Source organism: Cibotium barometz, chromosome 46 (genome assembly GCF_041138505.1).
Source record: "Cibotium barometz isolate CiBa-2024 chromosome 46, ASM4113850v1, whole genome shotgun sequence".
Taxonomy (NCBI): domain Eukaryota; kingdom Viridiplantae; phylum Streptophyta; class Polypodiopsida; order Cyatheales; family Cibotiaceae; genus Cibotium; species Cibotium barometz.
In genome coordinates this window covers 727,349-743,271 of record NC_141091.1, presented here as the reverse complement: position 1 = coordinate 743,271, position 15,923 = coordinate 727,349, and the positions used below count along the sequence as shown (strand labels likewise).

General features: G+C 43.0%; 1 protein-coding gene across 2 annotated transcripts in view; it reads left to right on the top strand.

The window, feature by feature from the left end:
* The window catches only part of LOC147611791 (mitochondrial pyruvate carrier 4-like), a 36,279-nt gene extending 28,188 nt beyond the window's left edge, over positions 1-8,091 (top strand). The window contains exons 4-6 of one of the 2 annotated variants that reach the window (XR_015263593.1): positions 6,551-6,624; positions 6,798-6,963; positions 7,878-8,091. Coding sequence is in view for 1 of the 2 variants with exons in the window: in XM_086783622.1 (XP_086639748.1) it covers positions 6,551-6,624; positions 6,798-6,849 (126 nt within the window). In the remaining variant the exon portion in view is untranslated. Of the gene's footprint in view, positions 1-6,550; positions 6,625-6,797; positions 7,126-7,877 lie in introns of those variants that run through there. The other variant, XM_086783622.1, reaches the window with a different exon arrangement.
* The last annotated feature ends 7,832 nt before the right edge of the window (positions 8,092-15,923 follow it).

The following is a 15,923-nucleotide window of genomic DNA, read 5'->3' as shown; positions in this document are numbered from 1 at the left end:
GCACTCTCGACAGTGCAGAAGAAAGTTCGGAGTCGGTGTTACAAGTGTGGGAAGAAAGGCCACCTGCCAAAGGATTGTCAGTCAAAGGACAAAGGCAAAGCCAGGGACAAGGGCAAGTCTTCAAGGAAGGGCAAAGACAAGTCACATGACACTGACACAGACTCGTCTAGTGATAACCCGAGCTCTCCCAAGGCGTTACAGTCTGGAGAGAACATGACTGGTGTCCTGCTCTGATTCTAAGGGCATCCCCCGCGTGCCGTCTTCCAGAAACGGCTTGTGGGCGGGTGAGGGAGCTTTCAAAAGCTCTCTTATATAAAATCAGGAGCATGGGACCCGTGTGTTGGAGTTCCAAGTATAAAGACAGGCAAGTTCACTTGATGGTCTGGATGAGTTCTAGGATCAACCAAGTTTCCTTCATGGTTCGGATGAGTTCCAGAACTATTGGTTAGCAGATACTATGGACAGGATGTGTGTCAAGTGCACAGTGTGTATCTACCGTGTGCTACACGCACGCAAGACTAGTTTCGAGGCTTGGGGAAGCTTGGAGCTAGGCAGGCTGATTGACGAGCTGAGTTAGGGATAGACTAACGGGCGGGCACCCAAGTATGGACGGGCGGGCGCCCAAGTGTGGACGCCCGATGACCTGCCAAGAGCCTATAAAAGGGTGGCCAAGGTTAGTTATTGGGATATAGAGAGTCTCGCGAGTTTGTGAGAGCTCTATGGTCTTGGAGCCTGGATCTAGTGCAGACGTGCACCTGCTTTACGCAGCCGAGGCCGGCAGCAATTTCGAGGCCCGCGAGGGTAGCTTCGTGGCGGTATGGGATGTCGCGAGGAGGAGATTGGTCGGTACGTACCCTAGTTAGCTCAGCTCGTGGCTCGGTGGGGACAGCCAAGACTGTGGGCTTGCCCACGGCTGTCATGTTTGGGAGGTGAGTCAGGCTTGCACCCCCTTGTTTGTTTGTTTGTTTGTTTGCAGGATTTGAGTCTCGTACCAAGAACGATCACGAGGAGATCCGTGGGGATTTGACAGTGGTATCAGAGCATACCTCGTGAACGAACAAGTCGGTAGGTAGAGAAGATGAGGTCGAAGAAAGGTATGTGTTAAAAAAGCTTGTTGTTTTTTCTGTGCATGAACGTAGAGAGAGAAAACAGGAAAAAGCAAGTTTGCTTTTCGTGAATGAGAGAGAGAGCACGTTTGTGAGAGGAGGCGTTGGCGGGGTGTAGCGTTTGGCTATCGGAGGCTGGCAGCCGGCCAGGCCTCTGTAGGCGACCCTGCAGGCGGGTGCATGGGCTTGCGTAGCCAGGCGGCCAGGCAACCAAGCCCACGTAGGCGCCTAGGCTAGGCGGGCAGGCGCCCAGGCCAGGCCAGGCCAGGCAGGCGCGCCCAGGCCATGTGGCCTTGTGGCCAGACCTTTAAGAAGGTGGTGCAGGCCACTGCAGGCTGCCTATGCGCACTCAGGCGCCGGCAGGAAGGCGTCCACCGGCAGCAGTCGACGACGGCAGCGTAGGTTGACGTCAGCAGACAGCAGCACACCGGCAGGTTAATCCAGGAGGAAAAAAAAACACGGAAAGCACTCGCCGATTGGGCCTGCTTTCGTTTTTTTTTTTTTCAGTTTAATTTTTTTTAAAGTTTAAAAGTCCCCTCCTCCAAGGTTCAAAAGTGTTTTTTTTAAAAAGAGTTTAGAATATATATATATATATACACACACACACTAAAAAAAAAAACACACAAAAGCAAAAGCTCAAGAAGCTTTTGGGGCAGGCTATATAAACCCCTTAAGTGGGCTTCTTGCCACACATCTCTCGAGCTTTCAAGCTCTCAAGCTCTCAAGTTCCCTTGCACTTTCATTGTGCAAAGATCGAATTTTCTCTCCACTTGCCCTCTTCACGATGTCGACCCAAGAATCAGAGTTGGAGCCCCTTGTGGAACGCGAAGGCTTGCCAGCTACGGAAGGTACCGATGCCGATCTTTTTGACGATTTTGTGTCAAAATTAGATTTCCAAGAGTTCAAAGTAGCTCTCGAAGCTTCTTCATCGGAACGTCAGGCACAAATCGCAGCCCAGATGCAAGCTTTGCAGAACTCCATCGCTCTATTGACCATCGGGTATGGATACCTTGGCGTCTGCTTTAGGCCCCAATATTACTCCGGAACCGTTCAGGGGCACCCTCTCTACTCTATCGGGTATGGATACCTTGGCCTCTGCTTTAGGCCCCAATATTACTCCGGAACCGTTCAGGGGCGAGCAAAGCAGCGCACCAAGGAGACCGTGGACACTTGGCTACATAAGTGGCAAGTTCACTTGGGGAGCTGAAAAGCCCACTTAATTCATAATTCAATGCTCTTTTTTGTAAAAGTGGCTTGTTCTAGCTTAGAGTAGGGTTTGTTGTCTTCTTTCTCGCTCTAGCTTAATATAGACTTAGTTTGGTTCTTTCCTATGCTTTGTGTTTCTTTGTTGTTATACCTAAGAGCAGACTTTGAGTGCTAGTCTCTATCATGGCTGAGTATGCCCATCACCTCCGGAGAGTGATAGAAACTTAGTTCGTTGGTTTTATAAAGCATGTTCTTTTGGACTAACCTTATACAAACTTGCACCTACTCTTGGGCACTGATGACGTGAGTAGGAATGTCATAGCTTATTGTCCACGCTATGCATGATAGAGTTGATGAACCTACACTCCATGTTCGGACAGACATTGAAGTTAATGGTTGCACTTCTGAGTCCAAGTCTTTTTTAAAGTTTAGCTTAATGTTTGGTTTTGGCTCTTAAGTGCTTTAGGTCTAGAGTTTACAGTTCTCTGTTTTGCTATTTTATGTTGTTGTTTAGTATCTCAGCTCAAAAGGTTTAAGTTCTTATTAAGAAGAAGTGTGTGTATGCTTTTGTGTGTGTGTGTGTTGTGTGTGTTTTGTTTTATTTTTATGTTTTTTGTTTTTTTGTTGTCTTTTTTTTTGGGTTTTTTTTTGGTTAATGTCTTAATTAAAAGTCTTCGTTTGATATTATCTTTTGATTTCCTCTCCGTAGTAGCTAGGTTTGTTAGTTTATTTATTTTTTATCTTTCAAATGCTTTGTTTTTATCTTTGTCCTTCTTCACTATTATTTCTTTCTCAAATCTCTCAATTCGTAAGTTCAAATTTTTTTGACCTTATGAAGGTATATATATAACTGAATGATCCCATAAGTATAGCTTTAAAGCTTTATAAGTAAGGGTTATGAGTGGAGTGGGTCATTGAATTATTGTAGCCTTGTGCTATGATTGTCAGTACGTGGGCCATGAGAGTGCTAACCCACTCTTGCTAGTCCATAGTGATTCGGGCAGTCCACCATTGGTCCTTGGGGACGGCTCACGAGTCATGGTGGTATGGGACATGAGGGTCTCTCGGTTGGGTCTGTATGGACGGGAGCCTTGACCCCTATATTGGCATCCAGGATCACACATATGCAGCTATGGAGGATGAAAGATATCCATGATAGGTGTGTAGGAGGAGAGTGCAAGAAGAGAGTTGAGATGGAACTGCAAGCCATGATAGGTGTGTAGAAGTAGAGTGCAAGAAGAAAAAAAGAAAGAAAGAAAGGTATATTAAGCATCTACTAAAGATCCAATGGGCCTATGAGACCAAAGTGTTACAATAATGTCCATGGCATATCTCATCATGGAACAGAAAATAAAATAGAAACAAAACAAAGCTATGACAATGATGCAAAGAGAGAGAGAGAGAGAGAGAGAGAGAGAGAGAGAGAGCACAATGGAGAGAGATTAGACAACACAGTGATGAATGAATTATGATAATACTTCCACCTTGTACATTGCTTTCATAGGCATCGAGCCTCTTCTTTTGATCTAGACCTTAATCAGAGGTCAGCTCTTGCCTCAAATGACAAGGACAGCCTACATCAGCATACCAAAGCAACCGCCCTTGCTCTAAGAAGGGTAAAGAGGGAATGATGGAGCATCACAAAAAAGAAACCCAAAATATTCATATTTCAGGGGCACATCCCGGGCAGAGAACCCATAACTAATAACATAATAGGAATTAGAAGAACTTTTGGGAGTTTTAGAAAAAAACTCCCCACGCTGGCACAATGTCGATGAAGATCTTCTTTTGACGCTGTTGCCAAGCGATGGACACTTGGGCCATCTTTTTATGCTCAAGGGCCGAGGCAGAGAACTTGTGTATGCGCAAATTGGGAGCAACAGAGGGAAAACCCCAATTTTTTGTCGATGCAAAAGCTCCGATTTGATGTTAGAGGCTTAATGTTGAAAAACCCCAAATCCTTGCGGGCATCGGAACTCCAATTTGATGAAATTTCTCCATATTGGAGAAAGCCCCAAATTTCTCAAGTTGCAGAATGCTAGTTTGTCATTCAATCTGTGAAATTCCCAAATCTCTTGAGGGCTGTAAAACCCTGTTTATATTAACCAATAGACTTGCAGATGGTGGGAGTCATGGGCTGAATGTTGGCCCCTTGAAGTAGACTCTGCTGGACAGTTTCTATGATGTGCAGTTTGCTTCCCTAGGCTGTTAGATCAACGCTGATTTGGGACTCTTGTTGACATCCTATGCTTGTGTTTAGGGCTGAGGGCTCCCTTCGAGCCAGTGGTTGTTTGCAAGAGAATGATGAGATGATGGCAGCTCAGTTCAGAAAAAAAACAGCGAGGCTTAATGGAAGAAAATGCAGGTTTGATGGTGGGGCAGCAGAGAAAAGGCAGAAACCCTAAAAAATGCAAAAAGGTAGATGAGCACGATGGCTGCAGGTCAGCAGAAAACGCAGATGTGGTTCAGCCTAGCTTTGATACCACATTGGCATCCAGGATCACACATGTAGCTATGGAGGATGAAAGATACCCATCATAGGTGTGTAGGAGTAGAGTGCAAGAAGAGAGATGAGATGGAAGATCAAGCCACGAGAGAGAGAGAGAGAGAGAGAGAGAGAGAGAGCACAATGGAGAGAGAGATTGCGCAACACAATGATGAATAAATTATGATAATACTTCCACCATGTACATTACTTTTATTCAAGCCTCATCTTTTGACCTAAATCTTAATAAGGGATGTTCACACCCTAAGGGGGTGTCACACCAATGGACACACTATTGGACTCCGAAATACTCAATACCTCGGGTGATCTGACGTTTTTGGATCTACTGTTGGGTGGTGAGCCTGAGCATGTTGTTATTAATTTGACCAACACCCTATGCAAGAAGGATGATGTGACGTTTTTGGATCTACGGTTGAGTGGTGAGCCTGAGCGTGAGCATGTCGTCATTAATTTGGATTAACCATGTGCTTATGTTGTGTTTAGGGGAGAGGATTCTGTCATGATAAAACCCTGACAGCCGGGGATGCATTGCCTGCAGTATAGATCAAGCCCTTTGAGGTATGGGGGCATATGCCAAATAAATCTGTAATGATGGTCTGAGATGAGTCCTCCCGATTCTGTCTCTCATAGTGCTGCCTCAGTACTGCCTCTTTCTATGGGGAACATGCCTAGGGATCTTTGATCCTTATATTGCATCTCACCCGTGAGAGTGGACCAAAACTGTCTCGGAAGTGACAATGGAATCTCCCTTGGATCTCATAGTAGGCCGGGCATTTGAATATGTAGTGCTTCTCATCCTTCACCTCTCCTGTAGTGCATTCTATGCACATCCAGTCCTTCCATGAGAACCAATCACTATCCGCATGGCATGTGACGTGTGAGTTCTATTAACGTCTGGAAAAGACCGAAGGGTCTATGAGACCAAAAGTGTTCTGATATGTTCATGAAGCGACTGAATCATGGAAAATCATTAAAAAAACCCAACTAGAGCTGAAAGAAAAAACAGCCATGCAAGTGCTACTGGTACAATGATACAATGTGATGGGATCAAAGTGTGTCCTCCGCATCTGTATAGAGGCTCTCCACATCCACTGCCTTTGGAGGGGCATTCTTGTGTCTCTGGAGGATCTCTTGGACATGAAGCTGTTGAGTGGAGCATTTGTCGCCAGTGGGTCTTGGCCATCTAGCTCGCTGCACCTGGATCGCTCTGTCTAGGGAGACGCCTGGGGAGGTGGGTTGGCACATGGGTGTGCGCTTCCTGGTTCATTGAGTACGGGCATCTGGGTAAGAGCTCTCTTGTGGTTGTCGGCAGCGGGGGCCTCCATCCTTGGATGAAAGAAACTCGTGATGGGGGGATGTTAGGTATCTAGGGTCTACATCTGTACCTCTCTGCATAACTGTTCGGCACAGCTACATCCCAGGCATTGCTGGTCAGTGAAATCAATGACCTGAGACAATGGGCAAAATCTCTTCCTGAAGAAGCATGGAAACCTTTCTCGTATCTCATACATTGGGCATCTGAAAAGATAGTGCTCCTTCATCTCAACATGAGAGAGAGAGAGAGAGAGAGAGAGAGAGAGCTTAGTTAAAATGTTTATAGTTACTTTTCTTGCATTACATGATGGTGCACATAGTTTATGATTATTCCGTGTCTCTGCCAGCATGTTTTAGTGATGCAGGTTTTCTCTTGACACAAACACTGACTTGTTTGGAGTGTGGTGGTCCATCACAGAAAAATTGGAACCTGTTTAGTGTGAATGTTGCTATGGCGGTTACTGGAATCTATCAACTGTCAAGGAAAGTCATGTATGACACCCTATCAATAACATGTTTACTTTGTAGCTTGGTTGCGTATAGATTTGAAGTCAATAGTAACTACACATGCTTGGGTGTTAGTGAACATATTTATGTTATATTGGCTAGCCTTCTCATCTAGTTGAGGCTTGACACATTGACTTTCACTTGTGATGACACTGCAGGTCTGATTACGCATCTGATGTTGGTGACAAGGCTTTGGAAGATCACCATTGATACTGTCAGGAACTTCAAATAGATGATGACGAAATATGGCCAGCTTTTAACTTTTTTTCCCCTCAAATAACATGCAACTTCCAATATTATGGGGATCACGTACATTGGCGTCAGGTCTTCATTTTTTAAACCTCCTTAATAACTTGTCATGAGCTAGTGCATGTGGCACAGCATTGTGCAGAGGATCTACATGTTGATGTAGAGCGAAATAGCACTGTGATGAACTTTTTGAGAGTTAGGGAATGAAAGCGTCAAACCAAAGTATTAAGTTCACAAGGGGTGGTTTTTTTGGTGCTTATGCCTTTGTTCACTGCTGAGGGGTAGGTTGGAAGGCCGTGTGCTCTTATATGCTTAGGTGAGAATCGTTTCCTGGAGTGCGTGATTGTTCTGTTTCTTAGATTAGTTCAGTTTCATTTTGTGTAGTTGATGTTTGGGGATGTCATTCGTTAGTATGCCTCTGAGATGTCTCTTCAACTTGTTTTTGGAAATATTCATCAATATCTTATGAAAGCAATCAACCATTTTGGGCTTGAAGAATTGACAGGGCTTTTAGCATCATAGCTGCCTCTTGGTAATAGAGAAATGCAAGACCTTTTGGTCGAAGAGCACTCAATAACACGTGAGAAATGTGAGACATTTTGGTTGGAGAGCATTTGATGATGTTTGATGATGTAACACGATGTAACACGCAGCATGCGTGTCGGCAACATGAATCTTCACACAAGATACACACTTCCATCATTCTAGGGGGAGTTATCATCTTTGAGTAAGAGGACGTGTTTTCAAATGAAGCTTTTGTTGCAAAAGCAATAGTGTAAAGTGTCAGACACGATGTTTTCACAGGAATGAATTTGTGTGGGGACTAAGGTTACAGGACAATAACACTTTACTTCACTTTTTTGATACTACACTATTAATATCTAGTCCTTTTTTCATCAATTGTAAAGTTCTCATCTACAATATTTGTGGAGGGTCTTGTCACTCACGTTACAAAAGTGGTGGCTCTTATTTTATATTTCTCTATGCAGGTGGTGTTGCATTGTGGCTTTATTTTGTGGATGATGGGTCAAGAAAAATTTGGAGAGCTTGGATATCTTGCTCTGAGCAATAATAATTGTACCTGTTTGAACATATCTCTTGCTGAGATGTCAAAGCAATAAGGGGGCATTTTATCATCTCAAGTGTTAACTGAACATATGATCTCTTGCTGAGAAGCCAAAGCAATAAAGGGGCATTTTATCATCTCAAGTGTTAACTGCTGCTAATATCGACTTCGTATTTCCAGCATACATGGAGCTAGGGTGCGTTTGTAGATTTGTGAAGCCTATTCTCTGTTTTGGCCCTCTTCAAGAAAGCTCCCAAGAACTCCAAAATCACCATGAAAACTCCAAGAATGCCTTCTTTAAGCTCCCAATAGCAATGCTAAGCTATGGAAGCCTTCAAACCTTGCACCAAGCAATTGATGGATGTGAAAGAAACCTCATCATAGGTTGAATTCGCTGCAAGCTCCTAGTGGGATTGGGGAGTCAAATTCACATATAATATGGTCACAAAAGCAAAGATCACTCATAATATGGTGTGCCTAATGATTCTTGAACAAATTGGAAGCTAGAAAACACCATTTCTAGGGTTTCTTGACTCGAGGGAAGAGGGAGAAAAATAAAAAAATTCCAAGCTTCAAAAATATCTCAAAATGGTGCTCTATGTGTTGCTAAAGATGTCCCTGACCAAAGCCCCAAGGTTGTGTGTGAAAACGGTTACTGTGTTGAACCCTAGCCATGGAAAGCTTGAAGAAAAGTGGAAGAGAAAGTAAAAACATGATTATCAAAAAATTATCACTAATCACTCCCACTTAGTTTAAATTTGGTCCACAACATTTTAAAATTTGGTCCTATGCTTAGATTTGGTCCAAGAGATTGATCCGATATCCAGATCTTGTCCATACGTCTTAGAAATTTTTTTTTGGAAGAAACAAAATTCATGCAATCTCACCATCTTCCATCTTCTTAATATTTTTTTTTCAAGAAAATCAAGAAAATCCAAAAAATCAAGAAAACTCAAGATTTTCAAGAAAGTGGATCAAAATCAAAGCTCTGAGACCAATTGAAATGGAAATCAAGCTATAGAATATCCAAAAACTCATCGGATTTGGATGAAACTTAGTGTGTGAGCTTGTGAAGATGAGTACTAACTATGCCTAAGAGGGTTTAACCAAAGTCAAAGTGCAAGTATGCTTTGTTTTGACTTTTGGGTCAAAGTCAACTACCTAAGTTTGACTACCCAAACGATATTGAAACGGAGAGGTTAAAGGCTTTTTATGTAGGTCTAAGGGAGTAATATGAGCTTATGTAAACACCTAAACTTCAATCCTATTGGGCTTTGACTGAGTTAGGGTTTAGTACCTATGCAGGCATTGTCAAAAGTGGTTCCATTGGGCTCATATTGCACTCCAACTTGCAATGCACTGCCTCTTGCTCTCCCCCAAGTGTAGTGACTATTAAAAGAAACTCCATACATCACTTGTGTGCCATCAATGCTTTGATATCAATTGAAATGGATCTAGACCAAATATCAAGAAATCAACACATAAAGTCCGAATCTAGCATCCATTTGATGAGCATCAAACACATATGAGAAATCCATGTCATTATGATGAAAAGAGAAGAAATCCATATGCACATGTAGCAAAAAAGGTATGTGCATAAGGCCTAAGTGATTTAACCTCTGGCCCCATGAGGATGGCTATCAAGCTTGCCATGAGCCCTAGACCATGAAAGGCCATCTCCAAGAAAAGAGCCAAGATAATATGTAAGTGTCCAAGATAGGAATGACCAAAAGATCCCTACAATGAACTCATGGCTCTATTTATGGTAGCCTTGCCCATGACCCATTATTTACATGTTTTGGACATTAGTTTTGTTTCATTACACATGCTCTTCCAAATCTAAGAGAAAAAAGAGAAAAAATGGGAGGCTGATAATGAATAATGGAGGGCATGCCTCGAGAGACGGCTGCTCGATAAAATAATATCTAGAGAGGCCATTGATCTTTGTATATTAGTTGATCTCCACGATGTGGCCGAAATAGAAACACCTATGGAACTTGCTCATCTTGAGCTAGAGTTTCCCTACGAAGACCATCCAGAGGCATGGCCAGCCTTGGTGGTCACATCGGGGCCAGCCACCATAGCTTGTTATCTTGGGAGACGTGGACCTCATTAGGGCACCTGCCCTCACAACTTCTGCCATAACTACCATTACCGCGGGTAAATAATTCTCTTTCCATGACCATCAATTGTTTTAAAGTGGAGTTTCTTATTGGATCTAAACTTGCTTGTGTAAGTCTTATGTGATTCTCATAGAGCACCATCCTCGAAAGGGGATAGATGATGTGGCCACGGATTGTATCGTTAGCTGGGGAATAGGGGCCACAATGCTCAAGCTCCTCTTCAGAATGGTTATTGTACCTTTGGTGAACAAGGTCACCCTAAACCTATGAACATTCCAAGCCTTGTCATATCCACTTACATGCTACCACATCACATAACCTCTAACACTACACTCTCACATTGCCTTGCCAGCCACCCCCTCCAACCCTATGGGAGAACCAAAACCTCATCAACAGAGATAAAGACCACCCCCCAAACCTTAACCTCAACCACCCTTCAAGGTGGTCACCAAGAAGGAGTGTGTACCCACCAAGTATGCTAGCTAAGGTAGGTACAACACTCATGCAAGGACTTGACAACCACCATTTGGCCCAAAGCCCAACCATGAGTAGAGATTGCCAAGTATGAGTAGAGATTGCCAAGTATGAGCCCCATGCATCAGAGTTTTACCTAAACCCCAAGCCCCATTGAATCATCATCAAACTACTAGAAGCCCAAGGATTCTATGAAGGGAACCCGTCCATTTAGGTCCCAAGAACCTCACCATCTCTGCACAACCTCAGAAGCCAAAAATATCCAAGCGACAATTATGTGATAACGATGCACCTGGGTTCCCAGTTGTTGGTGGACCCACAAAATCTAAATGCCATTTGTCAAACGATTATTTCAAAATTACAAGGGCTACGGGAATTCAGACCTTCTTGTGGACTGTGGAAAACCTTTGGCATTCATCATAGCATTTGACAAACTCAACACCATTTCCGAAGTGTGTAGGCCACCAAAGTTCGGCCTAAAGAATCTTGTGGCGGGCAGCTGTGCCATCCCCACACCAAGTGTCCTCCACCTATGCCAGAATGGGATTAGAATCGCAACAAAGTCATCTTCATGAACACATTTCCTTGTGATGTTGTCTTGACCCTTTTTGTAAATCATTCTTGCTACTATCAATTGATAGGGGATGTCTTCCTAATGAGGCATTTGGCTCTATCCTTTTTGATGGGACAGTTCAAGGAAAATCCATTGGCCAAGAAGGGGTGATGTCTTCACTCCATTCTACTACATGGTCATTGTGGAATAGTGGAGCATCGAGAATATCATCTTTCACTCCTAGAGGGGTTTCTCCATTTGTAATTCTAGAAAGATGGTCAACATGGACCCCTTTCACATGGTAATCGTGACTGAACTCCAAAGTAATGAGAAACCATCCACTGATGCACCCTATGGTTTAAGGCTTATTCACCAAATACAAAAATGTTTGATGGTAAACAAAGAAAATAAAAATCTGGTAGGCCAACATATAATTCACAGCATTTACCATGGCCAACCCCTCTCTTCAGTTTGTGTAGTGGCATTCAACATCATTGAGTTGATGATAGCTAAAAAAAGTCACAGGAGATTTCATGGTATGCTCCCATGGCTATGATAACATGCATCTAATAGTAAATGCTGAAGGCATCAATATGCACATGGAAAATTAGATCCCAATTGGGGGTCTAGGATGGGTGCGCTTGCAAATACCTTTCAATTTTTTGTATGCGCATTGACATTCATCTATTTGTTCAAAGATAATAAGTAGCTTATACAAAGGTTTAGCATATATAGCATACAAGAAGATGAATTCTCTATAATACCTACATGTCCCATAAATCTCTGTAGCCCCTTGTAATTGACAAGTGGTGGTAACTCTAAGATCACTTGGGATCTTGTTCTCATCTATTAAGAAACTGTTCTTGGAGATAGTGTGTAAGGATGACGATGTTTAAGTGGTTGTACACGGTCCTTTGTGACAAAGCATTCACTAGAGACTAGCTAGCACCCATGATGCTAGATGTGCTCTCCCGAGGTTTAGCTCACTAGCTAATAGTCTACTCCTCCCTTGGACTCAAAAAAGAATCAAGGCTGGATTGCCAGCTATCACCTATAGATCTTCTATAGGCACTCGCTAGAAAATGTTGTGGATTGATAGCCCTCATGAGAATCGACACTTATACTCTCTCTCTCTCTCTCTCTCTTTCTCTCTCCCTCTCTCTTCATAGTATGTAATGAGATAATACGATCAAGAAGAACTGACATCGTATTCATGAAAGGAATCACCGTACATCTTATTGACAAATTCTTATAATGGTAATACCATAATCAAACCAAAAAGATAACTAGCCAATCAATATTCCACTTTTTAGAAACCCCTTTATAAAGTTACCCTCTAGGATCTTGGAAAACCATTGCAGGCTTACCATGTGTCATCCTATGGTTGAATATAATTATTGAAAAATGGCTCCTTCGGATACTTACATCCAAGGTTTTTGTGTTTCTCAATGTGTTAGTTGAATGTGCTTCTTCTTGGTCTTTACATTATGAGGTCCACTTAAGCTTGCAAGTTATGTAAGTACACTCGGCTTGGTGGTCTTGATCTCCTTGTCATTGCTATGACCTCTCGTAGACATGCTTTGGTCATTCCCATCCACCCTACTTGCTTCGCCGACTTATTATTCTACACATTCGGTCTTGGAACAACACTTCAGATTTTGTCAAGCTTTCAGTGGGTTTAGTGAGATGGGAGATAGAGTGTGCACCTCTCAGAGACTAGCAAAAGATGAACAAGATTCTCCTTCCACTTTGGAGTGCACACATAGGTCATCAATGAATATCTTCAAGATCTTTTGAAGAATATCCTTGAAGGCTATACACATTAAGCATTGGAAGGTGGCGGGGGAGTTGGTCATGCTGAATGGGATGACATGGTATGTTTAGGTTTCCCATTCCGTAACTATCATCACTTGGTTGTAGCCAGAGAAGCCATCCAAGAAGCTGTGAGCTTCCGGTGACTCTTTTCAACATGTGGTCTACGTAGGGGGTAGTGATCGTAAATTGTCGCAGAATTAACCTTTTCAGGTCTCTAAGCTTTTCGTCCTTTTTGGTGGCAACGATCACTATCCGACAACACTCACTTGGTATGCTTGATTTCATACACAAATCCCGCATCAATGAGCTCTTCTAGCTCCTCTTTTACCATTTAACCGTACTTGGGATTCATGTGATATGCTCTCTATTTGGATGGTTTTGTGCCTTCATGCAGAGATGGTGTGTTTCACCACTTCCAAAGGAATTCCCTTCATGCTAGTGTATTTCTAGTCGAACACATCTTAAAATTCCTTGAGCAAGGCTATCAATTCTCTTTCTTGCTTAGACGTTAGATATTTTGCAATGAATATTAGCTTGGGTTATTCACTTAGGCCAGTGAGAATTATTTCCTTAACCTTGGTAGGGTGGTCATATGAAGCATGTGGCTCTCCGCCCAGGCTTCTTTGGGCCTTCTCACCATGTACCACTATGTCCTCAATGTTATAGGACTTAAAGTGCTTGGGAACTTGCTTCTGATCTTCCTCTTGAGGCTCAGTGCTCTCTTTTATTTTTGCTTCCTTCTCTACCTCATCCTTGAACTTATTAAGCTTTTGTCTGGCCGCTTCTGTAGAGCTTAGCTTGTTTCTTGTCACTTTATAGACCATTGTCTTGGTCTGAATAGTGACATTGTTTAGGTCATCTTCCCACTGCTGAGTGTAAGTTTTGTGTGAGTCCATAGCCTCAATGATGCTGGTGAATATCTGTGGGGGATAAGATAATTCTTAGGCTTTCTATGCAATTTTCTCCTTCTTGGCCGGGGGTGACTGTGGGTAATGCAAAAGTTGACGATCCTTGTATAGAGGAGTCCTCACGAGATGAAATACTAGCTACTACTAGATCAAAGTCATTGTTGGCTCCCAAAAAAGGGATACTACACTAAGCAGGAAGAGGGAGGTGATTTCCATCCTGTCCAATAGTGCAAATCTTATTCCAAGCTTTTGTGAAAGAGTGTCTATGGTTGCTAGGACATGGACCCAATCCTCAAAGTCGTCAAGCTCTAAGAGTCTTGGTTCTCATCTTCACTATCCAATAACCTATTATTGCAACATTTACACATGTTGGCTAAAGTGGTTCTCAGACTATTGTGTCAAACTAATTACCGAGAATGCCTCAACCCATGGGATGAATCTTCGTCGTATTTAGGTTTATCTTCAAAGGATTGGTTTCCTTTGCATATATAAATGCGATTGGTTTTCCAATCATGAACCATCCTTGCTTCTCTCATGTAAGGTCTTCCAAGGATCATTATGTATGACCATTTTCTCTGGAAAATCCATCACCACACAAATGTGTGGTGCAAGGTTAATCCAAAGTCATGATTTTTTCTCTTGTAAGACAACTAAGGGTTTGGTTGTGTCTCATCTCAGCAAGCTTTCCCACAAGGCTTGTGCTGCCTACTACGAGTGGACTATGAGTGGAGAGCTTCCCCAGGCCTCCCAATAATCCTTGGTGATTATGCTCACACCAGCACCACCATCCAAGATCATGGAGACTGTAAGGCCCTTGTACAAGATAGGTGACATTGCATTCATTTTTTTGCTTTCAAAATAGTGTCAAGTAGCTTGTCCATGCAAATTTTTGGGTGTCCTTTGATTTTGGCTAGGGAGGGAGGGTGCTCAATGGGGCACGGTTAGTCCTCCTCCTCCTTAGCTTAAGGTTCATTTGTATGGCCCTTAAACGCCTATTCATCTAATGTGACAATTCTCTGGAAGTTTTAATTTCCTCACAAAAGAGAACTTATTGAACTCCGACCTCCAAGGACAAGAAGGTTGTGAGGCCTACTATGTCCCACGAGCAATATTGACTCTGAGGTGGGATTGGACCTAATAACGTATAAGGTGTGTGCATTGATCCTTCCCTAGGAGGTGGTGCCTTTGAAGGTGACGAGATAAAGTCATCAATCATCTTGAAGAATATGTTTCATTGGCTATGGCAACCCATGGAAGGCCAAATTTCACCTCCCACTAAGTCCTCCCTCACTGTATTAAGAAATGTGGGGCTTGGATAGATTGGTTCCAAAGAAAGAGGCCCCATAATAGGTTATGTTTGTGGATAAACTTTGAGATTCCCTCATCAATGGATCTATGATTGGCTCAAGAATAGGGTCTAGGATATACTCTAGTGGGGTTAGTGGTTTATACTCGACCACTTGCTCTAGCACTAGAACCTGTACCTTCCTCGCAAAATAAGCTCTTGGGCATGTGCCATTCTTTCATTTTACAACATGGGGTGGGGTTCTCCTTGTTGAGATGTCAAGCTCAACATGAGCTAACACTCATGAGGTGCCTGCATGACCGTTTGACATTTATATCATTGGCGAGATTGGTAGCTGGCATCGACATATCTTCACCAGAGATTCTACAACTAGACTACACCGACTAGTCCACATTTACCCACTCCTCTTAACGTGTTCACATTATGGACCGTTTGTATATAATCTATTATGTGTGTTAGTCACTTTATCTTCTTTGTAGACCTCTCTTGTTGTGTGAAGAAGAAGAAGAATTTTCAGCCTCACCTTGTGTGCTCTCTTCTAGGGTTTGTTTGTGTGAGTGTGTGTGTGCTTGCAAGAGCTCAAGCTCTCTTCTCCCCTGCATCTTTTCATGGTATCAGAGCCTGGTTCATGCCAAGGGCTGAGCAGCAAAGCAAGAGAAGCACAGGAAGCGGTACAAGGGTAAGAGCTTCATCTACTCTTCCCCCTTTGTGTTGGCTACTATACCCTTGTGGGGAGCTCTTTGGGAGGCACCGGCAAACGAACTCCGATTGAGGATCTTTCTTCATGGGA